General features: G+C 49.0%; 1 protein-coding gene across 3 annotated transcripts; it reads right to left on the bottom strand.

Moving 5' to 3' along the window:
* Positions 1-5,755: 5,755 nt before the first annotated feature.
* ZNF114 (zinc finger protein 114) lies at positions 5,756-24,640 on the bottom strand. 3 transcript variants are annotated; one of them, XM_030821879.1, is made up of 6 exons: positions 24,503-24,640; positions 23,119-23,281; positions 22,740-22,841; positions 13,628-13,705; positions 10,943-11,069; positions 5,756-7,323 (listed from the first exon to the last, which is right to left on the bottom strand). In XM_030821879.1, the coding sequence occupies exons 4-6, from the start codon at positions 13,634-13,636 to the stop codon at positions 6,209-6,211; spliced, it is 1,251 nt and encodes a 416-aa protein (XP_030677739.1). In that variant the 5' UTR covers positions 13,637-13,705; positions 22,740-22,841; positions 23,119-23,281; positions 24,503-24,640; the 3' UTR covers positions 5,756-6,208. The 3 variants fall into 3 exon arrangements, with proteins under 3 accessions (XP_030677739.1, XP_030677738.1, XP_030677740.1); XM_030821878.1 differs by lacking the exon at positions 24,503-24,640 and adding an exon at positions 11,745-11,882 and having other exon boundaries at positions 23,119-23,317; XM_030821880.1 differs by lacking the exon at positions 24,503-24,640 and adding an exon at positions 17,287-17,384 and having other exon boundaries at positions 22,740-22,819.
* Positions 24,641-27,231: the final 2,591 nt, after the last annotated feature.

Here is a 27,231-nt window from a genome sequence, read left to right as displayed (position 1 = left end):
GGGGTATTTAGTCGTTTTCCTCCTCCAGAAGTGAGGCAGAAACAGGCACTGCCACATCCAGGCTGTGTGGTCTTGGGCCAGTGTCTTCAGCACTCTGAGCTGTTACTCATCCTGAAATCAGAGCTGGCAGCAAATCCCAGAGGCAGCTTTGTGTGGTGGGGAAGGCTCACTGGGAGGCGGTGTGAACCGGTTCTTCATCATAATCTCTGTCAAGTGAAAAAACATGGGGATAATCTAGAACAGTGGAAAACCCTATCCCAGACTCTTAAGAGAGTCAGGAAACCATTTTAAGGTGAGCTGACCAGCATTTAAAAATAGGAATAGGCGGGGCCTGGTGGCTCATGCCTGTAGTCACAGCACCTTGGGGGGCCGAGGCAGGCGGATCACCTGAGGTCAGGAGTTCGAGACCTGCCTGGCCAACATGGTGAAACTCCGTCTTTACTAAAAATACAAAAATTAGCTGGGCATGATGGCGGGAGCCTGTAATCCCAGCTACTCAGGAGGCTGAAGGAGGCTGAGGCAGGAGGATTGCTTGAACCTGGGGGACAGAGGTTGCAGTGAGCCAAGATCATGTCTGGGTAATAGAGTGACACTCTGTCTCAAAAAAAGGAAAAAAAAAGGAATAGAGTGGAATATAAAGCATCGTGTAATACAGGGTGGTATTTTTAAAACTGAATTTTTCTTTTTTTTTGAGACGGAATCTTGCCCTGTCACCCAGGCTGGAGTGCAGTGGCGCGATCTCGGCTCACTGTAACCTCTGCCTCCTGGGTTAAAGCAATTCTCTGCCTCAGCCTCCCTAGTTGCTGGGATTACAGGTACCCACCACCACACCCGGCTAATTTTTTTTTTTTTTTTTTAGTAGAGATGGGGTTTCACCATCTTGGCCAGGCTGGTCTGGCACTCCTGACCTCGTGATCCACCTGCCTCGGCCTCCTAAAGTGCTGGGATTACAGGCGTGAGCCACTGCAGCTGGCCTACATTTTGTTTTTAATTGTACATATTTATGGGATGCAGTGTGATGTTTCGATACATATATAAATTGTGCAGTGATCAAATCAAGGTTATTAGCAAATCCATCATCCCAGACACTTGCCATTTCTTTGTGGTGAAACATGCAAAATGTTCTAGCTATTTTGAAGTATACAATCCATTATTGTTGACTATAGAGGGTGGTATTCTTTTGTGAAAGTATGCTGGTGCGGCCGGGCGCGGTGGCTCATGCCTGCAATCCCAGCACTTTGGGAAGCCGAGGCGGGCAGATCACTTGAGGCCAGGAATTCGAGACCGGCCTGGCTAACATGGTAAAACCCCATCTCTACTAAAAATAAAAAAATTAGCCAGGCGCGGCGGCGGGCGCCTGTAATCTCAGCTACTCAGGAGGCTGAGGCAGGAGAATCGCTTGAACCCTGGAAGTGGAGTTTGCAGTGAGCCGAGATCCTGCCACGGCATTCCAACCTGGGCAACAGAGCAAGACCTTGTCTCAAAAAAAAAAAAAAATGCTGACGCAAAATGATTTCTTATTGTGCGTCAGAATTTTGGAAGCCACTGGTAGACAGTCCTTAGTTTCACACAATGATTTTCAGACAACTGCCCATTCACCAATTCCAACCACCTCGTCCCACTGCCCAAATCAAACGTTTCTGGTCTCTGGGCGGCGCTGCCTTAGCAGGATCCGCCGCCAGGTGGCGCGCGCCCCACGCCGGGCCTTAGATCTTCCAAGACAGCGATTTCCTTCTGGTCAGGTCTCTTCCCGAGGATCCACTTTACTCGTACTAGAAACTCTGACCTCGAATGCAGTTCCAGAAGCAGAACCCTGTAAGGGGTTTCAGGCGGCCAAGAAGGGAAGTGGCTCTCCTAAGACCGTCCTGGCTTCAGTCTATGGCGCTCATTAAATGCCTCCCACGCCAGACGAGTTCCCCGTCCCCGGAGCTCGCGTCGCAGGGGTGAGGACACACACGAACCCTCCTGCCCCTCATTCGCGACCCCGTCAGTGTAGGGAGGCTCTGGCCTGGGGCTGAAGAGCCGAGTCTCTGGTGCCTGACAGCACGGGGGGGGTCAAGACCCTCCCGGCCACCTGCTGGCTGTGTGATCTTGGGCATCGCGCTTGGCCTCGCTGTGCCTCGGTTCCCCCCACTGTAAAATGGTAGTGATTAACAGCAGCCACTTCACAAGGTTGCAGGCGTTGCATGAGTTAATAGGTGCAAAGCGCTCAGAAGGGGGCCTGGCGTATGTTTGCCAAACCGATTGTTGAAAATTCTCAATTTACATCTGTGAGAACTGAGGACCAGTTGGGGGTAGGGATGGGGAATCCCCAAAGTCGGCTAAGTTCAGCCTCAGCGACTGGAGGCGGGAGGGGTGTTCCCTCACCTACAGATATTTCCCCGCCTCCTGCCCCGGCCCCTCCTCCCCCAGTTGAATCCAGGAATTCCGATTTCAGCCACGGTCCTTTTCCTCCGCCCAGCACTCCCTGGGGGGTGGGAGTGGACCCAGGCCCCTTGGCAAGGTCTGGGACTGTCCTGGCGTAGCAGCCTCCCCTCCTCCTCCTCATTCCTTCCAGGATGGGGAGGGCCAGGAGTCACCCAGATTCTAGGATAAAGCAGCAGATTCCTGGGAAACGCAGGCAGCAGGGGTCCCGGAGAAAGGGCCAAGCTTGAGCCGCCTCAGCCACAGTGGGGTCCCTGACCTGCAGGTCCTCCCCAAACACTGAAAGTTGAACTTAGCAGTGCTGGGGCCACGCAGAATGCACGCCTAGGAGCGCCTCTGCTCTTAACAGTGGCGTTTCTCTTTTCTTTTCTTTTATTTTTTTTTTGAGACAAAGTCTCGTTCTGTCGCCCAGACTGGAGTGCAGTGGCGCAGTCTCAGCTCACTGCAACCGCTGCCTCCCATGTTCAAGCGATTCTCCTGCCTCAGCCTCCAGAATAGCTGGGATTACAGATGTCTGCACCATGCCTGGCTAAGTTTTGTATTTTTAGTAGAGATGGGGTTTCGCCATGTTGGCTGGGCTGGTCTCGAACTCCTGACCTCAAGTGATCCACCCACCCCGGCCTCCCAAAGTGCTGGAATTACAGGCATGAGCCACCGCTCCCGGCCTATTTTTTTCAGACAGTCTCACTCTGTCTGTTGCCCAGGCTGGAGTGCAGTGGCACGATCTCGGCTCACTGCAACCTCCGCCTCCTGGGCTCAATTCTCCTGCCTCAGCCTCCTGAGTAGCTGGGACTACAGGTGCATGCCGCCATGCCTGACTAATTTTTGTATTTTTAGTAGAGACGGGGTTTCACCACGTTGGCCAGGCTGGTCTCGAACTCCTGACCTCAAGTGATCCACCCGCCTCGGCCTCCCAAAGTGCTGGGATTACAGGCGTGAGCCACCACGCCCGGCCAAGAATGCCTTTTATAAAATGCTCATTGGGAGGGCTTTGCAAGATTGGTGTTAGCAGTCGTGTTTATAATCTCTAAAGTGAGATATAGAACGAAGGTCTCTGGAATGACTGTAACTAAGAAAGAATGAATGCCACCTGCACCCTACCTGCTTAGCCCTTCTTTTCCTGAAAGAAGCAAGGCACAAAGAAATACTCTATGCCATACCATCATATGTAGCATAAACATCATCAAAACTAGAAAACAGGGTATTTGGGGATTTCTGCATAGGTGCAAACATAAAGATGAGCGAGGGGGGCGATTGATACAAAATGAACCATGGCGGTTTCCTCTTGGGGCTGGAGATGTTGTCTGTGAGGCACAGACGTGAATTGCCTGATGTTTAATGATGAGCTGTTTATGGGCTTGGATGGTGGGTATAAGGGTGATCACTTTATTAACTTTGAAATGTCGTGGTGGCAGGTGCTCGTAATCTCAGCTACTCATGAGGCTGAGGCAGGAGAATCACTTGAACCTGGGAGGCAGAGGTTGCAGTGAGCAGAGATCGTGCCACTACAATCCAGCCTGGGCAACAAGAGCAAAACTCCATCTCGTAAAAAAAAAAAAGTATATGTACATTTTCATACATTTCAGGTAGTCATATTTCCCAACTTTTATTTTTTATTATTTTTATTTTTACTTTTTTTGAGATAAGTTTCACTCTTGTTGCCCAGGCTGGAGTGCAATGGCACAATCTCGGCTCACCGCAACCTCCGCCTCCCAGATTCAAGCAATTCTCCTGCCTCAGCCGCCTAAGTAGTTGGGATTACAGGCATGAGCCACCACACCTGGCTAATTTTATATTTTTAGTAGAGATGGAGTTTCTCCACGTTGGTCAGGCTGGTCTCGAACTCCTCACCTCAGGTGATCCGCCCACCTTGGCCTCCCAAAGTGCTGGGGTTACAGGCATGAGCCAACATGCCTGGCCGTTTCCCAACTTTTAAGATTGAAAAGAGGCCGGGCACCGTGGCTCATGACTGTAATCCCAGCACTTTGGGAGGCCAAGGCAGGCAGGTCACTCGAGGTCAGGAGTTTGAGACCAGCCTGGCCAGGGTGGTGAAATCTCGTCTCTACTAAAAATAGAAAATTAGCTGGGCGTGGTGGTGGGTGTCTGTAATCCCAGCTACTCGGGAGGGTGAGGCAGGAGAATCACTTGAGCCAGGGAGGCAGAGGTTGCAGTGAGCCGAGATTGCCCCACTGCTCTCCAGCCTGGGTGACAGAGCAAGACTCTGTCTCAAAATAAATACATACATAAAATAAAAATAAAAATAAGACATTAAATAGTGCTCATTGTGGAAAGTGGATCTATGTGCCCTTAGTAAAGAAGATGAGAAGAATGGAGATGGCAGGGAAATTGACAGAATAGGGCACATTAGACTGACAAAGTCATAACAAGCACCCCAAGTTGGTACCAGAAAGACCACATACTCTGACCATAATGCAGTTGAACAGTGACCAATAAGACAAAAATGGTATCACGGAGTATATGAATCCCAAATCTAAATTGAATGAGGCTCAAAGAAGGCTTCCCATTGAAAATGAGACCACGTGTATGTGAGTTGTAATGAACCTGCTATATATCAACATTTATGTGGCAGAGCTGGGAGGGTGCAAAGAGGGATATCCTTCATCTTGTAGCATTTTTTTTTAGAAAGGAAAAACTGGAAAATCATGAACAATTACAGTGTTTCAGTCCTACTTCGCGCTCATTGTGCCTAAGTGAAGGGCTGGACCTGAAAGCTTTCTTTTTTTGTTTGTTTTTTTTTTTGAGACAGGGTGTCACTTTGTCACCCAGGGTGGAGTGCAGTGGTGCAAACACAGCTCACTGCTGTCTCAAGCTCCCAGGCTCAAGTGATCCTCCTGCCTCAGCTCCCCAGGTGGCGGGGACTACAGGCATGTGCTACCACGCCTGGTTAATTTTTGCTTTTTTTTTTTTTTGTAGAGATGGGGTTTCTCCATGTTGCCCAGGCTGGTCTCAAACTCCTGGACTCAGGCAGTCCTCCCACCTTGGCCTCCCAAAGTGCTAGGATTACAGGTGTGAGTCACTGCACCAGGACTTGAAAGCTTTCTTATTTTTATTCCAATTGTAGCCTCCCTCCAGGATGTGGATTCACATGTAACATGAGTGGTAAGTGTTTAAAGAGGTCTTTCCTACATTTTTTTTTTTTTTTTTTTTTTTGAGATGGAGTCTCGCTCTGTCACCCAGGCTGGAGTGCAGTGGCATGATCTCAGCTCACTGCAAGCTCCGCCTCCCGGGTTCATGCCATTCTCCTGCCTCAGCCTCCCCAGTAGCTGGGACTACAGGCACCCGCCACCACACCCGGCTAATTTTTTTTTGTATTTTTAGTAGAGACGGGGTTTCACCATGTTGGCCAGGATGGTCTCGATCTCCTGACCTCGTGATCCGCCTGCCTCGGCCTCCCAAAGTGCTGGGATTACAGGTGTGAGCCACCGCGGCTCCTACATTTTTTATTTCCGTAAGGAGTCTCTGCAGTGTGAGTTCTTGTATGAACCATGAATTTAAGACCACACTGAAGGCTTTGTCATATTCCTTTTAGATTTGCAGTTTCTCTCCAGGGTGAGCACAAATGTCTACTCAAGATGAATGAAGATGAAAGGCTTTCTGTAGACTTTACCTTCACAGGGTTTTTTTTTTTTCACATTTCTGTAAGATAGGGGAATTCAGGGAAGATGTTCTCATGCATGCTAACCCCTTGAGCTCCCTTCCAATATGTCCTCCTCGGCATGTTCAGTACAGTTAGAAAATTAATGAAAATTTTCCCACATTCCTTTCATTCACAGGGCTTCTCATCTTTGTGAGTCTTAAGATGTTTTTTAAGTCCTGACGACTTTGCAAAGTCTTTTCCACATATCTTACATTTATAGGGTTTCTCTCCAGTGTGGCTCCTTAGATGTGTATATTTTGAGGACTCCCTGATGACTTTCCCACATTCTTCACATTCGTAGGCCTTCTTCTGCACGACATGCTTTCTTAAATGTTTATTAAGGTGTAAGGAATATCTAAAGGCTTTCCCACATTTCCCACATTCATACGGTTTCTCTCCAGTGTGAATTTTCATATGTCTCATAAGAAATGACTGATAAAAAAAGGCTCTGCCACATTCGGGACATTTATGGGTTTTCTCTCCAGTGCAACGACTCTTGTGTGAACCGGAATTTGGAGCGCTGGCAGAGGTTGCTCCAGTTTGACAATCCTCGTTTGTCTCTGCGGTATACGACTGCATCTGCACGGCATGAATTGAGTTATTTCTGGAGGTGTTCTCGCACTGAGTAAAATCATACATTTTCTCTCGAACATGAGTGTTGTGTGCCCTAAGGGAGCCGTCTTCACGGAAAGCTTCCCCGAATGGAGTCCGCTGGTGCCTGTTGGCTCCCATATCAATGTCATCACATATATGATGCACAGTGTTCTGACTGCCAGTCCATGTGCTTGCTTTCAGCTCTGGTTTTCTCCCACATGGAACCCACTGAATGTTGCGCCCCAAGCCTCCATCGTGTTCGTCGTTTTCATGTGTTTTTTGACTATCGTTTAAGACAGGATTATACTTGAAAATACTTGAGTCACGTGTTAGGATACATTGTCTTGTGGAATCTCCCTGTGAAGGCACAAGCCTGCAGGTACGCATAGAGTGGTTCCTCATTTCACGATCTTCACAGACGCTAACAGGAGATTCATCTTTCTCAGGGGCAACCGCAGGTGGCTTCACATTATTCGCCCCCTGCCTGTGTGGTTCCTCTGTTTTGGGGCATCTCCAGTCTTCTCTTAATGTGGAGAGCTGGGAACTGATGCTCGTGAGACACACTCTGTTGGCTTCAGGAAATGTTCTTTTAGGAAGAATATCCGGCTGAGGGGTTGTGTCTTTGGTTTTACACGGAGTCGCCCAATCTGAAATACAGTGGCACAAAAGTTAAATTCTTTGCTGAAAGTAAAGGTGGGTTAGAGATGATAACATAGGCAATGTCCGTGTGGATTTCTCTTTCTTTCTTTCTTTCCCTCCCTCCCTCCCTTCTCTTTCTTTCTTTTCTTTCTTTCCTTCTTTCTTTCTTTTTTTTTTTTTTTTTGAGATGGAGTCTCGCTCTGTCGCCCAGGCTGGAGTACAGTGGCGCGATCTCGGCTCACTGAAAGCTCCGCCTCCCGGGTTCACGCCTTTCTCCTGCCTCAGCCTCTCCAAGTAGCTGGGACTACAGGCGCCCGCCACCACGCCCGGCTAATTTTTTTTGTATTTTTAGTAGAGACGGGGTTTCACCGTGGTCTTGATCTCCTGACCTCGTGATCCGCCTGCCTCGGCCTCCCAAAGTGCTGGGATTACAAGCGTGAGCCACCGTGCCCGGCTCCTTTCTCTTTCTTTCTTTCTTTCTTTCTTTCTTTCTTTCTTTCTTTCTTTTTCTTTCTTTCTTTTTCTTTCTTTCTTTTCTTTCTCTTTCTTTTCTTTCTTTCTTTTCTTTCTCTTTCTTTCTCTCTCTTTCCCTTCCTTCCTCCTTCCTTCCTTCCTTCCTTCCTCTCTCTCTCGTTCTCTCTTTCTGTCTTTCTCTCTTTTCTTTCGACAGAGTCTTGCTCTGTGGCCCAGGCTGGAGTGCAGTGTCATGATCTTGGCTCATTACAACCTCTGCCTCCCAGGTTCAAGCAATTCTCTGGCCTCAGCTTCCTGAGTAGCTGAGATTACAGGTGCATGCCACCATGCCTGGCTAATTTTTGTATTTTCAGTTGAGATGGGGTTTCACCATGTTGGTCAGGCTGGTCTTGAATTCCTGGCCTCATGTGATCCACCTGCCTCAGCCTCCCAAAGTGCTGGGATTATAGGCATGAGCCAACGCGCCAGGCCTCTGTGTGGATTTCTTTCTAAATGTTCACTCAACATGTATGATAAAAATGTGACGGGGAAGAAAGCAAGAGGAAGGAAGCAGAGAAAGACATCAGAGGTTCCGCAGTGTCAGGAATGTGATGACGGTAAGGTCAGGGGTTCAACATGGAGAGTGTCATGTTACTGAGGAACGGTTCTGCAGAGATCAAGGAAATGATCAGGAATTCTAAGTGGAAGAGAATTGGACAGAGAGTCCATGTGAAATTTTTATTTTTTTGAGATGAGGGTCTCACTAGGTTGCCCAGGTGCTGGAGCGCAGTGGCTATTCATAGGTGTGATCATAGCACACTGCAGCCTTGGGCTCTTGGGATCAAGTGATCCTCTTGCCTCAGTCTCCCGAGTAGCTGGCTCCATGTGCAATTTTAAGGAAAAAAGAAACAGGCCTTTCTCTGGGAAAAATGAATATACGAGAGGATAGATAAAAGTCAAAAAACATAAGCTCGGCCAGGCACAGTGGCTCACGCCTGTAATCACAGCACTTTGAGAGGCTGAAGTGGGTGGATCACCGGAGGTCAGGAGTTTGAGACCAGCCTGGCCAACGTGGTGAAGCCCCATCTCTACTAAAAATACAAAAATTAGCCAGGCATGGTGGCGGGTGCCTGTAATCCCAGCTCCTCAGGAGGCTGAGGCAGGAGAATCGCTTGAATCCGGGAGGCAGAGATTGCAGTGAGCCGAGATTGTGCCACTGCCCTCCAGCCTGGGGGACAGAGTGCCTGTTTCTTTCTTTCTTTTTTTTTCTTTTAATTAAAAAAAATTGTTTTTAAAGACAAAAAAGAACAGTGTTTTGCCATGTTGGCTGGGCTGGTCTCGACCTCCTGGCCTCAAGTAATCCTCGTCCTGCCTCAGCCTCCCAAAGTGCTAGGATTACAGATGTGAGCCACTGTGCCTGGCCTATAGGTCTCCTTAGCTGCTCTGTAGATAACACCTTGAAAATTATAAAACATTAAGTTTTCCCTTTGAGATATTCCTTCAGGTCCTGCCTTCTGATGAAATGACTACGCTCACTGATCTGAGGAATGCTGTGAGAAACTGACGCACCAAAGAATGTACTTTCCTTATCCCGATGACTTCATCCCCCTTCCTCTGACCAATCAACATCTCCAATTCTCCAGTCCCTTGCCCTCCATGAGCCCCTTAAAAATGAGAGCAGTGGCTCATGCCTGGAATGCCAACACTTTGGGAGGCCGAGGTGGGCAGATCACTTGAGGTCAGGAGTTTGAGACAAGCCTGGCCAACATAGTGAAACCCCGTCTCTACTAAAAATACAAAAATTAGCCAGGTGTAGTGGTGCATGCCTGTAATCCCAGCTACTCGGGAGGCTGAGGCAGAAGAATTGCTTGAACCCAGGAGGCGGAGGTTGCAGTGAGCGGAGCTCGCACCACTGCACTCCAGCCTGGGCAACAAGAGTGAAACACAGTCTCAAAAAACAAAAAAGCAAAAACCCCAGAACCCCTCAGGGAGAAGAATTTGAGCGTCTCCTCCCATCTCCTCGGTTGGCACCATGTAATCAGGAAACTCTGTTGCAAACCCTGCGGTCTCAGTGGCGTGAGCCTGTTGCTCTGTTACCATGCTGCTGGCTTACAAACCTGTTGGTCCTGTAATGTTCACATCTGCCTGGCACTGAGATGCAGCAATGACTGGACAGAACTGCCCTGCACTGTTTTCAGACGACTTCTTGCTCCAAATGAGAGGGCAGACTGGGTTTGCCTAGTTGAAATCCTGTTCACTGGGCAAGCATGTGGTGTAAAGGAATTGTGCCAAGACTTTCTGTGAAATGGACACAGGCTTTGGTTTGCTGGGGTTCTGAAGCTGAAGATGTGTGAATAGAAGAGCAACAGTTGTCCCTCTACTTTTCTCATCAATGCACTAAAACTCTGCCAAAAGGGCTCACAACGACCCTTTTCCTGTGCACCACGTTCACCTACATAAGGATCCCCCAAAGTCTGTTCAATCACGAAGAGAATAAAAATGTAATGCATTAGCTGGGCGTGGTGGCACATGCCTGGAATCCCAGATACTCAGGAGGCTGAGGCTGGAGAATCGCTTGAGCCCAGGAGGCGGAGGTTGCAGTGAGCCGAGATGGTGCCACTTCACTCCAGCCTGGGTGACAGGGTGAGACCCCATCTTAATGAAAAGAAAAATAAAGGCTGGGTGTGGTGGCTCACGCCTGTAATCCCAGCACTTTGGGAGGCTGAGGTGGGAGGATCACTTGAGGTCAGGAGTTCAAGACAAGCATAGCCAACATGGTGAAATCTGCCTCTACTGAAAATACAAACAAAAATTAGCCAGGTGTGGTGGTGTGCACCTGTATTCCAAGCTACTAGGGAGGCTAAGGCAGGAGAATTGCATGAACCTGGGGGGTGGCAGTTGCAGTGAACTGAGATGATGCCGCTGCACTCCAGCCTGGGAGATAGAGTGAGACCTTGTCTCAAAAAATAAAATGAAATAAAATAAAATAAAATAAAGTAATGCAACAAACTGATTTCCAGTTTCACGGTGAACCCTACATCTACTACCTGGGGGGCAGCAGCTGTGTCTCTGGAATTTAACCCAGTTCCCATTTTCCAATGCACTTTCCAGAACATGGTTCCAGACCAGCACTGGTCCCATCACTGATTAAGGGCAGGAAGGGGGCCTCCTTACCTATGAATGCCAGGTTCCTAGAGTTTTCCAGCATCACGTCTCTGTAGAGATTCCTCTGAGCTGGATCCAGCAGGGTCCACTCCTCATTGGTGAAGTTCACAGCCACGTCTGCAAAGGTCACCGAGTCCTAAAACAACACACGCAGTTTGGCTCAGTGGGGTGTCCTGTTATCAGTTTGAACTGTGACCCCTTTCTCCACAAAAAAAGGTACGTTGAGGTTTTAACCCTTGGTACCTGGAAAGGTGACCTGATTTGAGAACTAGAGTCTTTGCAGACGTCAATGAATTAAGATGAGGTTGTGGCCGGGCGCAGTGGCTCACCCTGTAATCCCAGCACTTTGGGAGGCTGAGGCGGGTGGATCACAAGGTCAGGAGTTCGAGACCAGCCTGGCCAACATGGTGAAACCCCATCTCTACTAAAAATACAAAAAATTAGCCGGGCGTGGTGGCGGGTGCCTGTAGTCCCAGCTACTTGGGAGGCTGAGGCAGAGAACTGCTTGAACCCGGGAGGTGGAGGTTGCAGTGAACCGAGATCATGCCACTGCACTCCAGCCTGGGCTACAAAGTGAGACTGTCTCAAAAAGAAAAAAAAAAAAAAAAAAAAAAAGATGAGGTTGTACTGGGGTTGGGTGGGCCCTAATCCAATGACTGGTGTCCTTATAAGAAAAGGAAATCTGGCCAGGTGCGGTGGCTTACGCCTGTAATCCCAGCACTTTGGGTGGGACGATTGCTTGAGGCTGGGAGTTCAAGACCAGGCTAGGCAACACAGTGATGACCGTCTCTACAAAAAATAAAAAAATTACCCATGAGTGTGGGCGGGTGCCTGTAGTCCCAGCTACCTGGGAGGCTGAGGAGGGAGGATTGCCTGAGCCTGGGAGGTGGAGATTGCAATGAGCTATGATCCTGCCACTGCAGTGCAGCCTGGGCAACAGAGCAAGACCCTGTCTCAAAAAAACAAACAAAATATAAATTTAAAAAAAAAAAAAAAGGGGAAATGTGGACAGAGGGAGGGACACAGAGGGAAGAATGTCATTTGGTGAGGGAGGCAAAGAGTGGAGTGAGGGGTCCACAAGCCAGGGAATGCCAAGGACACCAGTGACTACCAGCAGCTAGGTAAGAGCATGGAACAAATTCTTTCTTGGAGCCTCCAGAAGGAACCAACTCTGCCGCTATTTTGATCTTGGACTTCCAGCCTGCAGAACTGTGAGAAAATCAATGTCTGTTGTTTAAGCCACCCCATCTGTGATAGTTTCAGCAGCCTGAACAGCCTAATGCAACAGGAAGAGCATACAGTCGATTGATAGAGACTGACGTCCGGTCATATGACTCAGGTGCTCTTCATTCTGAGACAGGGTCTTGCTCTGTCACCCAGGCTGGAGTGCAGTGGTGCAAATGCAGCTCACGGCAGCCTCGAACTGCTGGGCTCAAGCGATCCTCCCACTTCAGCCTCTCAAGTAGCTGGGACAACCGGCACACACCATCACGTGTGGCCCTGTCTCAGGAAAAAGAGTACCTGAGTCACGCGACTGGACTTCAGTCTCTACCAATTGACTGTGTGTCTTTCTCATGCATTAGCCTGTTCAGGCTGTCATCACAAACGATCACAGAGGGGTGGCTTAAAAATCTTAAACCCTGGCGAGGCGCGGCGGCTCACGCCTGTAATCCCAGCACTTTGGGAGGCTGAGGCAGGCGGATCACCTGAGGTCAGGAGTGCGAAACCAGCCTGACCAACATGGAGAGACCTCATCTCAACTAAAAATACAAAAAGTAGCCAGGCGTGATGGCAGGTGTCTGTAATCCCAGCTACTTGGGAGGCTGAGGCAGGAGAATCACTTGAACCTGGAAGGCGGAGGTTGCAATGAGCTGAGATTGCACCATTGCACTGTAGCTTGGGCAACAAGAGTGAAACTCCATCTCAAAAAAAAAAGAAAAAAAAATTGGAGTGGGGCACGGCTCAGTCCACTCCTTGTTATCTGCAGGTCACGACAGTCGCAGGAGATGCTGCCACCAGGAGAGCACTGCCCGCTCCATAAATGCCTAGCGTCCCCTGCAAGACCCTGAGTTCCTTAAGACAAAGATACTTTCTTTTTATTTTACTTTATTATTATTTTTAGAGACAGAGTCTTACTGTGTCACCCAGGCTGGAATGCAGTGGAGTGATCACTCCTCATTGTGGCCTTGACCTCCTGGGCTCAAGTGATTCTCTCACCTCAGCCTCTTAAGTAGCTGGGACTATAGCTGTGCACCACCACACCAGGCAAATTTTTAAAATATTTATAGAGATGGGGGTCTTGCTATGTTGCCGAGGCTGGTTTTGAACTCCTGGCCTCAAACGATCCTCCTGTCTCAGCCTCCCAAAGCCTGGAATTACAGGCTTGAGCCACTGCGCCCCACCAAAGACGCTTTCATCTCCTCTTAGTGCGCTCTGCAGCAGAACGTGAAGCTCACAGGCAGCCAGGATGAGGCGTGGAAAGGACCGGTCAGTACTGGGGTGGGGGTGGCCCCAGGAGAATCCCCAGGGCAGTGTCTCTCTCCAAGCAGAGGTGCAGAGACCTGCGACAGCACGGCTGGTGGTGGGCCCTGCCTGGCTCCATGGGCTTTGCCTGACTCCCCAGCCACAGGCAGAGGCACATTCACTCGTGGGAACAACAACACGCTTCTGGGAGAGGGTGAGCTGTCAATTTACCTGGGACATATTTGTCACCAATGCGACGGCCAGTCCTGGCTTCCCCGTGTTTCCTTCAAGGAGGCAGGTGAGGCAGAGCTTGGGAGAAGAATGGAGCTATGAGAATCCAGGCACCCTGCCTTCCCCACACTCGCATGTGGGTCCTGCCTGACATTTATCTCAGCACAGAAATGCATGTGTGCACACACTCCCCCACCACAGGCCCCACCCCCCCACCCCCATCCCCCACCCCCAACCCCCCTACACCCACTCACTCACCCACACACACCCCATCCCCCCCACCCACCCACGCCACCACACCCACTACCCACACACACCCCCATCCCCCACCCACCCACCCACACCCCCAATCCCCCACCCACCCACACACACACCCACACACCCCTATCTCCCCACCCATCCACACACACACCCACACACCCCCCATCCCCCCACCCACCCACACACCCCATCCACACACACACACACCCCTATATTTTAATTTAATTTTTTAGAGACAGAGTCTTGTCCTGTTGCCCAGGCTGGAGTGCAGTAGTGCAATCACAGCTCACTACAGCCTCAAACTTCTGGGCTCAAGTGACCCTCCTGCCTCAGCCTCCTGAGTAGCTGAAGGTACAGGCATGCACCCCCATGTCCCCTAATTTTTCATATTTATTTTCACAGAGATGGGGTCTCACTATGTTGCCCAGGCTGGTCTCAAATTCCTGGCCTCAAGCAGCATTTTTTTTTAATTGAGGTGAAATTTGCATATCATGAAGTTAACCATTTTAAGTGAACAATGCAGTAGCATTTAGTGCATTTGCAATGTTGTACAAATGTCACCTCTACCTAGTTCCAAATACTTTTCATTACCGCAAAATAAAACCCCATCCCCCTTAGCAGTCACTTCCCATTCTCCCCTTCACCCAGCTCCTGGCAGCCACTAATCTAATTGCATTTTTTTTTTTTTTTGATACGGAGTCTCACTCTGTCACCCAGGCTGGAGTGCAGTGGCACGATCTCAGCTCACTGCAGCGTCCGCCTCCCCAGTTCAAGTGATTCTCCTGTCTCAGCTTCCCGATTAGCTGCCATTACAGGTGCCTGCCATCACACCCGGCTAATTTTTTGTACTTTTAGTAGAGACGGGATTTCGCTATGTTGGCCAGGCTGGTCTCGAACTCCTGACCTCAAGTGATCCGCCCGCTTCGCCCTCCCAAAGTGCTGGATTAGGGGTGTGAGCACTGCACCTGGCCCATAGCGATATTCATTACAGCCCAAAGTAGAGACAACCCAATATTGATCAATGCATGAACAAAGAAAGCAAACGTGGTCTATCCACACCATGGAATATTATCCAGCCATAAAACGGACTGAGGCACTGACACACACTACAACACGGATGAGCTCTGAAAACAGGATGCCGAGTTAACGAAGCTAGACACAAAAGACCACAGTGTATGACCCCACTGAAAGAGAAATGTCCAGAATAGGCGAATCTATAGAGACAGAAAGCAGATCAGAGGTTGTCCAGGGCTGAGGGAGATGAGGGACTGGGAGATGACCACTGAAGGATACAGGACTTCTTTTGGGGGTGATGGAAATGTTCTAAATTTGAGGGACGTACACATCTGTGAATATACTAAAAGCCATTGAATTGCACCCTTTAAGAAGGTGAATTGGGCCGGGCATGGTGCCTCAAGCCTGTAATCCCAAGACTCTGGGAGGCCAAGGCAGCTGCGTCACTTGATGTCAGGAGTTTGAGACCATCCTGGCCAACATGGCGAAACCCTGTCTCTACTAAAAATACAAAAATTAACCGGGTGTGGTGGCGCACACCTGTAATCCCAGCTACTTGGGAGGCCGAAGGCAGGAGAATCACTTGAACCTGGGAGGCGGAGGTTGCAGTGAGTTGAGATTGCACCACTGCACACCCCAGCGTGGGCAACAGGGTGAGACTCTGTCTCAAAAAAAAAAAAAATTTCAAATATAAGATGAAAAGTGTTCATGTTACTGGGAAGTCAGATTTTTAGTGTAAGAGGAAAAAGTTTCAAATATAAGATGAAAAGGCTTCATATCATCATGAAAACACACACACACACACACACACACACACACACAATGTCTCCCTGGTCAGTCTATTCATAGAAAATGCTTAGAAGAATTAACAAGCAGGAAGCGATGAACACCCTCGGAGACATGGCTGATCCGGGAACAGGAAATTTCCAGTGTGAGCCTTGCGGTGCCAGATGGCAGGGGAGCTGCCCTAGACCGCATTAGGAGGATGCACAGCGGCTGGAAAGGTCCCCCAGCAGCCGGATTTGAACTACAAAGTGAATCATTGCAATTGATGGAAACACACTGAACACTAAAAATACCTGCGCTCATAATGATAACCAGAAAGAGAGAACCAGAGGGGGAAAAAAACACAAGCCTTGGTTAATAAAGAGGAAAAACTAAGCCTTTACTTTGCCTTTCTAATAAGAAAAGAAATGGAATAGCCTTATGGATGACGGAAAACTACAGAATTCCAGCTACATGTTTATTTTTTTTTTTTGACACGAGGTCTCATTCTGTCATCCAGGCTGGAGTGCAGTGGGGACATCTCGGCTCACAGCAGCCTCTGCCTCCCGAGTTCAAGTGATTCTCCTGCCTCAGCTTCCCAAGTAGCTGGGACCACAAGCGCCCGCCACCACGCCCAGCTAATATAATAAAAACATATATATATTTAAAAAAATTTTTTTTTGAGACAGGGTCTCATTCTGTTGCCCAGGCTGGAGTGCAGTGGTATGATCTCAGCTCGCTGCAACTTCCACCTCCCAGGTTCAAGCGATTCTCCTGCCTCAGCCTCTGGAGTAGCTGAGATTACAGGCTTGGGCCACCACGCCCAGCTAATTTTTATATTTTTAGTAGAGACGGGGTTTCACTATGTTGGCCAGGCTCGTCTCAAACTCCTGACCTCAGGTGATCCGCCTGCCTCGACCTCTCAAAGTGCTGGGATTACAGGCGTGGGCCACCGCACCCGGCCCCAGCTACATGTTTAGATGGGACAATTGAATATTTTAAAAAATCACCATTTTGGGCTGGGCTGGGTGGTTCACACCTATAATCCCAGCATGCTGGGAGGCTGAGGCAGGAGGATCACTTGAGCCCAGGATTTTGATACCACCCTGGGCAACATAGCGAGGCCCTGTCTCTACAAAAAATTTAAAAATTAGGTGGGCACGCTGGCGTGCACCTCTAGTCTCAGCTACTCAGGAGGCTGCGGTGTGAAGATCATTTGAGCCCGGGAGGTTGATGCTGCAGTGAACTATGACTGCACTACTACACTCCAGCTTGGGTGACAGAATGAGGCCCTATCTCAAAAAAAAAAAAAAATCATCATTTTGCAACCCTAATAAAACAACTGATTCAGGAAATAAGACAGGTTGGTGGACACAGAAAGGGGAGGCAGTCATTAGCAGGGTATGGAGGCGTCACTCAGGACTTGCTGGGCATAAAGGGATGCAACTTTAAGAGGTAAGGCTCTGCGGGTGCAGTGGCTCAAGCCTGTAATCTGAGCACTTTGGGAGGCTGAGGCGGGTGGATCACCTGAGGTAGGGAGTTCGAGACCAGCCTGACCAACATGGAGAAACCCCGTCTCTACTAAGAATACAAAATTAGCCGGGTGTGGTGGCATGTGCCTGTAATCCCAGCTACTCGGGAGGCTGAGGCAGGAGAATTGCTTGAACCTGGGAGGTGGAGGTTGCAGTGAGCCGAGATTGCACCATTGCACTCCAGCCTGGGCAACAGGAGCGAAACTCCATCTCAAAAAAAAAAAAAAAAAAAGAGGGAAGAGGCTCTCTCACCTCCAGAAACTGCCCACCAATGTTAGCTTGACTTGTACAGGGACAAACAGCCATTATAGTTTTGTTTTTTTTTTTGAGATGGAGTCTCGCTCTGTCGCCTGGTCTGGAGTGCAGTGGCGTGATCTCGGCTCACTGCAAGCTCCGCCTCCCGGGTTCACTCCATTCTCCTGCCTCAGCCTCCCAAGTAGCTGGGACTACAGGCACCTGCCACTGTGCCTGGCTAATTTTTTGTATTTTTAGTAGAGACGGAATTTCACCGTGTTAGCCAGGATGGTCTCGACTCCTGCCCTCATGATCCACCCGCCTCGGCCTCCCAAAGTGCTGGGATTACAGGCGTGAGCCACCGTGCCCAGCAACAAACAGCCATTATAGTTACACTGATGTGATGAACACACCACCTATGATGTATCTTTCATTTTTATTTTGTTTAAATTTTTGTTATTATATATTTTTCGAGACAAGGTCTCGCTCTATCGCCCAGGCTGGAGTGCAGTGGCACTAGCTCGGCTCACTGCAACCTCAGCCTCCTGGGTTCAAGAGATTCTCCTGCCTCAGCCTCCCGAGTAGCTGGGACTATAGGCCCCCACGACCACGCCTGGCTATTTTTTTTTTTTTTTTTTTTTTGTATTTTTTTAGTAAAGACAGGGCTTCACCATGTTGGCCAGGCTGGTCTCGAACTACTGACCTCAGACGATCCTCCCGTGTCAGCCTCCCAAAGTGCTGGGATTAGAGCCACCAAGCCTGACCAACCTAGGATGTTTCTGTCTTCTTCCCTCCCTCCCTTCCTCTCTCTGTCTTTTTCTCTCCCTCCCCTTCCTTCCTTCCTTCCTTCCTTCCCTCCTTCCTTCCCTTCCCTTCTCCTTCCTTCCTTCCTTCCTTCCTTCCTTCCTTCCTTCCCTCCTTCCCTCTTTCCTTCCTTCCCTCCCTTCTCTCTCTCTCTCTTTCCCTCTTTCTCTTCCTCTCTCTCTCTCTTTCTCTTTCTTTCTTCTTTCTTTTTTGAGACAGGGTCTCACTCTGCTGCCCTGGCTGGAGTGCGGTGGTGTGATCAGAGCTCACTGTAGCCTTGACCTCCTGGGGTCAAGCAATCCTCCCACCTCAGCCTCCCAAAGTGCTGGGATCACAGGCGTGAGTCACCGTGCCTGGCCAGGTCTAACTTTCAACAACACAAGGAACAACCCACAAATCCACAGGCGTGGACGTTCTGCTATTCTGACTACCCAGGGACTCCAACTAGTTAATGTCATGAACAAAGGGAGGCAAGTTCGAGGGTGTGAGCCCTGGAAGAGAAACGCACACAATGTGTTTGCATCCTGCCGAAAGAAACATAACTCTAGGCCGGGCGCGGTGGCTCACACCTGTAATCCCCGTACTTTGGGAGGCCGAGGCGGGCAGATCACCTGAGGTCAGGAGTTTGAGACCAGCCTGACCAACATGGAGAAACCCTGTCTCTACCAAAAATACAAAATTAGCCAGGTGTGGTGGCACATGCCTGTAGTCCTAGCTACTCAGGAGGCTGAGGTAGGAGAATTGCTTGAACCTGGGAGGCAGAGGTTGCAGTGAGCTGAGATTGTGCCATTGGACTTCAGCCTGGGTGACAAGAGTGAAACTCCGTCTCAAAAAAAAAAAAAAAAAAATATATATATATATATATACACACACACATAAATACATATACACATATATTTATATATGTGTATATATATTTGTATATATAGATATATTTTTATATATTGTGGCGAATATATATATTCATATACACATGCACACACACATATATATATATTCTCCACAGGACATTATCAAATAGGAGTACTCAAAGGGTATATGATCAAGTAGAAGAGATGCAGTAGCAGTATAGCAGTCTTCCAGTCAGTTCTTTTTCTTTTTTTTTTTTTTTTTTTGAGACGGAGTCTTGCTCTGTCGACAGCCCAGGCTGGAGTGCAGTGGCGCAATCTCGGCTCACTGCAAGCTCCGCCTCCCGGGTTCACGCCATTCTTCTGCCTCAGCCTCTCCGAGTAGCTGGGACTACAGGGGCCCGCCACCACACCCGGCTAATTTTTTTTTGTATTTTTAGTAGAGACGGGGTTTCACCGTGGTCTCGATTTCCTGACCTCATGATCCGCCTGCCTCGGCCTCCCAAAGTGCTGGGATTACAAGCGTGAGCCACTGCGCCCGGCCCTTCCAGTCAGTTCTAACCAACATGTCAAATTTTCTTGATTTTGTGATGGTTTGGGTATTTCTTTTATTTCTCAAAAATTTTCAAAAAAAGTTGTGATTATTTGATGTCTTTCCTCAATGTAAATACTCACTTTTATACAAAAAAAAAAAAAAAGAAATTATCAGCACTCCTTTTGAGGATTTTATTATTATTATTATTATTATTATTATTATTATTATTATTTTGAGACAGAGTTTTGCTCTGTTGCCTAGGCTGGAGTACAGTGGTGTGATCTTGGCTCAATGCAGCCTCCGCCTCCCGGGTTCAAGCGATTCTCCTGCCTCAGCCTCCTGAGTAGCAAAAATTAGCTGGGCGTGGTGGTGCACCCCTGTAATCCCAGCTACTGGGGAGGCTGAGGCAGAAGAATCGCTTGAACCCAGGAGGCGGAGGTTGCAGTGAGCCAAGATTGCGCCACTGCATTCCAGCCTGGGCGACAGAGCGAGACTCCATCTCAAAATCAAAAACAAAAACAAAAACAAAACAACAAAACAAAACAAAACAAAAAAGAAAAAGAGAAAAAAAGCGATTGCATGCTTGGGCAAACCAGGGATCACACGGAAGCCTTCTCATTGTGAAATAATATGAAAACCCGCCCTACCACGCATCAGGAGGAGATATCAGCCTCGATCAAGCCAGCAGCAGTCTAAAGGAAATATTAATAACAAGCCCTGTCTTTGAGGGTTTTTTTCTTATAATTCTCTTGCTTCCTGAGAAACTTTGTTCTCTAACATTCACAGCTTATCAAAAACTTTGCTTTCTGACATCCTATCAGTAAACATGAAAAGCCCCACTGTTGCCGGGCGCGGTGACTCACGCCTGTAATCCCAGCACTTTGGGAGGCCGAGGCGGGCGGATCACAAGGTCAAGAGATCAAGACCATCCTGGCTAACATGGTGAAACCCCGTCTCTACTAAAAATACAAAAAATTAGCCGGGCGTGGTGGCGGGTGCCTGTAGTCCCAGCTACTCGGGAGGCTGAGGCCGGAGAATGGCGTGAACCCGGGAGGCAGAGCTTGCAGTGAGCCGAGATCTCGCCGCTGCACTCCAGCCTGGGCGACAGAGGGAGACTCTGTCTCAAAAAAAAAAAAAGAAAGAAAAAAAAAAAGAAAAGCCCCACCTGTTGCCTGGGGGATCCAAGTCACTTTGACACAGAAGCAAGCCTGTGCAGCTCAGGGCCTGAGCTGTAGATAAGAGTTTTTGAGACACAACATTCCACATCTATCTTGACCTTATAGTTTCCAAGGAAACAGCCACACCTGATGATAACCCCATTACACGCATCTGAGCTCTAAGCCTACCTAAGAAGATAAAACCACCTATTTCAATTAAGTTTCCCTGAATTCCGTCCTTTCCCCAATACAATTGGAGCGCCGGTTCTGACCCTAGCAACCTCAGACACATCAGCTCAGGACAATAGTTAAAAAAAAAAAAAAAAAAAAAAAAAACAGAAAATAAAAGAAAAAGAAAAACAAAGCATCATTGTGAGTCAGCTCAGGTGAGCAGGCTGAGGTTGGCTTCTGCCTGATTGTCCATGACGAAAATATACCTGGCTGATGAAACATGTTCCCACCTTTGCCCTGAGTTCTAGTAAATCAGACCTCACTGGAGTGGATTAGTAATAAAAATGCATCTTGTTCCGACCGTGGGGTTTGATCCTGACACCTTCATACCACTCTCCTTGCAGCTTGTCCTTTTTATACATTTCCTCTGCTGAGGTCTCAGTTCCCATAAAAGAACATGCTCAGCACACGGAACTGAAACCCTCAAAGCTCTTTCTCTGGCCAGGTGCAGTGGCTCACGCCTGTAATCCCAGCACTTTGGGAGGCCAAGGCGGGCAGATCACGAGGTCAGGAGATCGAGACCATCCTGGCTAACACAGTGAAATCCCGTCTCTACTAAAAATACAAAAAATTAGCCGGGCGCCGTGGCGGGCGCCTGTAGTCCCAGCTACTTGAGAGGCTGAGGCAGGAGAATGGCGTTAACCAGGGAGGCGGAGGTTGCAGTGAGCTGAGATCGCACCACTGCACTCCAACCTGGGAGACAGAGCAAGACTCCCTCTCAAAAAACAAAACAAAACAAAACAAAACAAAACAAAACAAAACAAAACAAAACAAAACTCTTTCTCTTAAGAAACCAGTGCATCCTGCACGTCTGGCCCTGCTTGGGACTTTTTAGTTTACCCTCATCACAACAGGCTCCAATCCTTTTTTTTTTTTTTTTTTTTTTTGGAGAGGGAGTCTGGCTCTGTCGCCCAGGCTGGAGTGCAGTGGCATGATCTCGGCTCACTGCAACCTCCACCTCCCAGGTAGACGCCATTCTCCTGCCTCAGCCTCCCAAGTAGCTGGGATTACAGGCGCTTGGCTCACTGCAACCTCCACCTCCCAGGTTCAAGTGATTCTCCTGCTTCAGCCTCCAGAGTAGCTGGGATTACAGAAGCCCACCGTGCCCGGCAAGTTTTTTTTTGTTTTTTTTTTTGTTTTTTTTGAGACAGAGTCTCCCTCTGTCGCCCAGGCTGGAGTGCAATGGCTCTGGCTCGATTTTGGCTCCCTGCAAACTCTGCCTCCCGGGTTCAAGCGATTCTACTGCCTCAGCCTCCTGAGTAGCTGGGATTACAGGCGCATGCCACCACGCCCAGCTAATTTTGATATTTTTAGTGGAGACGGGGTTTCACTATGTTGGCCAGGCTGGTCTCGAACTCCTGACCTCAGGTGATCCGCCCACCTCGGACTTCCAAAATGCTGGGATTACAGGCGTGAGCCACCGCGCCGGCCAGCTCCAATACTTTCATGGATGCAAAGAACACAACCCCTGCAACCGCTGCATGCGGGCATCTCTGCTGCCCAAGCCCGGGGACAGGCGCTTTCGCGAGGCTTCAGCACGGCATGGGGGAATCGCCCTTCTGCCTGGGCCAAGGTGAAGGGCGCGCTCGGGGTCCGAACACGTGGGTCATTCGTGCCTTCCCCTTTCCTGCCGGAAGGGTAGAGACAATGAGGGTTTTGCAGACAGCAACTCTCAAGTCCCTGGGCCCCGGCCCGGTCTCGCCCTTAGTACGTACACTCAGGCACACTTACTCTTCCACTAGCTCCGGCTTCTAGATGTCTCTGTGGGTGGCGCAGCCCAAAAGCGCGCGCAGCCCTGGAGCGTTTCGGAGCTGCACCAGGATGGGGATCAAACTGTTGAAATAAATCAACCTAACGAGGCCGCCAGGAAGGACCGACTACAGAGATTCGTCCTGCCCAAACATTTTGTACTCGCTTCTTGACCCCTTCCTCAAAATGGACGGTATAAGGGTCCAGGGGGAGGAGAGGGGAGCCGAGCAGGCAGGGGATCCCAGCGCCCGCACTCCTGCCTGCCCACCTCCGTCCCACCCCCCGCCCCCGGGACCCGATCGACCCGACCCCAGAGTCTGACCCCCACGGCCACTAGATTGACATTTCCTGTAGAACTTACTCCCCAGGTACTCCTGATCCAAGCAGGAAACCCCAGCCTTGGGTCCTCGCTGTCGCCTCCGCCCGCGCCACCGTTCCTAGGCTCTCCAGCTTGGAAGCGCGCTCTCTGCGCAGCCAACGCGCCTCCTTGCGGGCTCCGGAGACGCCGGCCGCTTGCTGGCTTCCTGCATTTCCCAAGGAAAGAAGGCGTTTTTTTTTCCCCTCAGACGGTAAAAGGGCGGAAACAGACACGTTGGGGGGTCTCCAGTTTCTCTCTTGTCCCCATTTTTATGTTTTTGCGACCACTCCCCCCATCCGTTGACTAGCGGCTAAACCGCAAGGCTCCTGTCACCTAGCCTTGAAATGATTTTTTCTTCCTTCCTTCCTTCCTTTCCTTCTTCCTTTCTTTTTTTCTTTTTTTTTTTTTTTTTTTGAGACGGAGTCTCTCTCTGTCGCCCAGGCTGGAGTGCAGTGGCGCGATCTCGGCTCACTGCAACCTCCGCCTCCCGGGTTCACGCCATTCTCTCGCCTCAGCCTCCGAGTAGCTGGGACTACAGGCGCCCGCCACTACCCACGCTAAGTTTTTGTATTTTTAGTAGAGACAGGGTTTCACCGTGTTAGCCAGGATGGTCTCGATCTCCTAACCTCGTAATCTGCCCGCCTCGGCCTCCCAAAGCGCTGAGATTACAGGCGTGAGCCGCCCTTCTTTCTTTTCTTTCTTTTTTCCTTTTTCTTTTTCTTTCTTTCTTTTTTATTTCTTATTTTTTCTTTCTTTCTTTGTTTTCTTTCTTTCTCTTTCTTTTTTTCCTTTCTTTCCTTTCTCTTTCTTTTTCTCTTTTCTTTCTTTCCCTTTTTTCTTTCTCTTTCTTTCTTTCTCTTTCCCTCCCTCCCTCCTTTCTTTCTTCTTTTCTTTCTCTCCCTCCCTCCCTTCCTCCCTCCCTCCCTTCTTTCTTCTCTTTCTTCTTTCTTTCTCTCTCTTCTTCCTTCCCTATCTTCTTTCCTTTCTCTCCCTCCCTCTCTTTCTTTTCTTTCTCTTTCTTTCTTTCTTCCCTCCCTCCCTCCCTCCCTCCCTCCCTCCTTTCTTTCTTTCTTTCTTTCCTTCCTCCCTCCCTCCCTCCCTCCTTTCTTTCTTTCTCTTTCTTTCCTTTCTCCCCCCCTTCCTCTCTCCCTCTCTGTCCCTCCCTCCCTTCCTTCCTTTTTTATTTTTTTCCTTTTATTATTCTTTTTTTTTTTGAGACAAGATCTTGCTCTGTCCTTCAGGCTGGAGCGCAGTGGCACAATCTTGGCTCACTGCAGCCTCAAGCGATCCTACCACTTCAGTCTCCCAAGTAGCTGGGACCACAGGCGCGTTACAAGCATGCCTGGCTAATTTAAAATTTTTTTTTTTTGTAGAGATGAAAACTCACTATGCTGCCCAGACTCGTCTCGAACTCCTGGGTGTCACGCGTGTCCGTATAGAAGACCACCTAAACAGGCTTTGTGTAAGCAACAAGGCTGTTTATTCACTTGGGTGCAAGTGGGCCGAGTCCAAAAAGAGAGTCAGCGAAGTGAGATAGGAGAGGGGCAGCTTTATAGGGCTGGGGTAGGCACTGGAAAGTTACAGTTAAAGGTGGTTATCTGTTGTCAGCAGGGGAGGGGCTCACAAGGTGCATTGTGGAGAGATCATGGGACACATTGTCCAGGAGAAGAATGTCACAGGGTTGACTGATCAGTTGGGGCAGGACAGGAACAAGTCATAATGGTGGAATGTCATAAGGTGGGTTAATCAGTTAAGGCAGGAACTGGCTGTTTCACTTCTTTTGTGGTTTTTCGGCTGCTAGAGACTTCTTGGCTCCTGCAGGCCATCTGGACGTATATGTGTGTAGGTCACAGGGGTTACAATGGCTGAGCTTCAGCTCAGAGGCCTGACACTGGGCTTAAGCGATCCACCGGCCTTGGCCTCCCAAAGTGCTGGGATTACAGGTGTGAGTAACCACACCTGGCCTGAAATGATTTTAAACACTTACATAATTTACTTCCTGAGTGACATATGTTTTGCTGTGATAAAAACATGGATTGTAGTCCTCCTTGCTGTGAGAATATTGTCATCTTGCTTTATCCAGCTACACATGTGAATTACTGGCCTCAACTACTGGACTCCAAAACATATTAAAGACTTGGTAGACACAGGGAGAGTTCAGGCTGTGGCAGAGCTGCTCTCTGCCAGCTTTCCAGTTATTCTCTCAAGTCTCACATCCAAACACCCATACTGCTTGCTAGTGAGTTCCTGAAATAATACTTTGGCCGGGCGCGGTGGCTCACGCCTGTAATCCCAGCACTTTGGGAGGCCGAGGTGGGCGGATCACGAGGTCAGAAAATGGAGACTACGGTGAAACTCTGTCTCTACTAAAAATACAAAAAATTAGCTGGGCGTGGTGGCGGGCGCTTGTAGTCCCAGCTACTTGGGGGGCTGAAGCAGGAGAATGGCGTGAACCCGGGAGGCAGAGCTTGCAGTGAGCCGAGATCATGCCACTGCACTCCGGCCTGGGCGACAGAGCAAGACTCCGTCTAAAAAAAAAAAAAGAAAAAGAAATCATACTTTGGTCATTCTCTTATTTTAACCATTCAGGACGGTTTTCAAAAACTGTTCTCAGAAATACTGTTCTGGCTGGGCATGGTGGGTCACTCCTATAATTCCCAGCACTTTAGGAGGCCAAGGTAGGAGGATTACTTGAGCCCAGGAGTTTGAGATCAGCCTGGACAACATAGTGAGACCTCGTCTTCACACACACACACACACACACACACACACACACACACACACACACAATTAGCCAGGCGTGGTGGCGCACACCTGTAGTTCCAGCTACTCAGGAGGCTGAGGTGGGAGGTTTGGTTGAGCCTAGGAGATCAAGGCTGCAGTGACCTGTGATCATGTCACGGCACTCCAGCCTGAGACACAGCAGGATCCCGTTTCCAAAAAAAAAAAAAAAAAAAAAAAAAAGAAAAGAAAAGAAAGAAAAAAGAAAGAAAAGAAAGAAAAAAAAGAAAAAAGAAATACTTTTACTGGGATTGCACCAACAACCTCCCAAGAGATGAAAAGACCTCCAACTGCAAGTTGCAGTTAAAACTACTGCCTTGGCTGGGCGCGGCGGCTCACACCTGTAATCCCAGCACTTTGGGAGGCTAAGGTGGGCAGATCACCTGAGGCGAGGAGTTCAAGGCCAACATGGCGAAACCCTGTCTCTACTAAAAATACAAAAACGAGCTGGGCATGGTGGTGCATATCTGTAATCCCAGCTGCTCGGGAGGCTGAGGAAGGAGAATCATTTGAACCTGGGAGGAGGAGGTTGCAGTGAGCTGAGATCACGCCACTGCCCTCCAGCCTGGGTGACAGAGCAAAACTCTGTCTCAAAACAAACAGACAAAACAAAACAAAACCCAAAATGACTGCCTAAACCCAGACCTCCAGGACACAGACTCAGTTTCCCACCTTGACTCTGCTTAACTGGGGAGTCGCTTGATCGTCAGGTGCCCTGATGCAAATCAGCTGAATAAAGCCTTTATCCTCTACTCGAGTTACATTGTTTCTTTTCCTTTGAGGGTCCCCAGCAAGCCTTGATGTGTATCTCTTTTTCTTTTGATTCTTTGGGAGGAAAGATTAGGCCCAGCCCAGTCAGCTCCTGCAGCTCCCCAGGAAGGAAGGGCTGGGAATCCCTATCTGGTCAATTAAATTATTTATTTATTTATTTATTTTGAGACGGAGTTTCGCTCTTGTTGCCCAGGCTGGAGTGCAATGGCACAATCTCGGCTCACCACAACCTCCGCCTCCCGGGTTCAAGAAATTCTCCCACCTCAGCCTCCCAAGTAGCTGGGATTACAGGCATGCGTCACCACGCCTGGCTAAATTTTGTGTTTTTAGTAGAGACGGGGTTTCACCATGTTGGTCAGGCTGGCCTCAAACTCCCAACCTCAGGTGATCCGCCCGCCTCGGCCTCCCAAAGTGTTGGGATTACAGGCATGAACCACCGTGCCCGGCCTAAATAATTAATTTATTTTTTATGCACTGTCTTTCTTCACTCTAGTAATGAAATTCTACATAAAGCTTAAATTGCCAAATATTGATCGATACTTACCCCAGTTACATTTTTTTATG

The sequence above is a fragment of the Nomascus leucogenys genome, chromosome 10 (genome assembly GCF_006542625.1).
Source record: "Nomascus leucogenys isolate Asia chromosome 10, Asia_NLE_v1, whole genome shotgun sequence".
In the NCBI taxonomy this organism is placed as follows: Eukaryota; Metazoa; Chordata; class Mammalia; order Primates; family Hylobatidae; genus Nomascus; species Nomascus leucogenys.
This window is presented reverse-complemented; position numbering and strand designations above follow the sequence as displayed.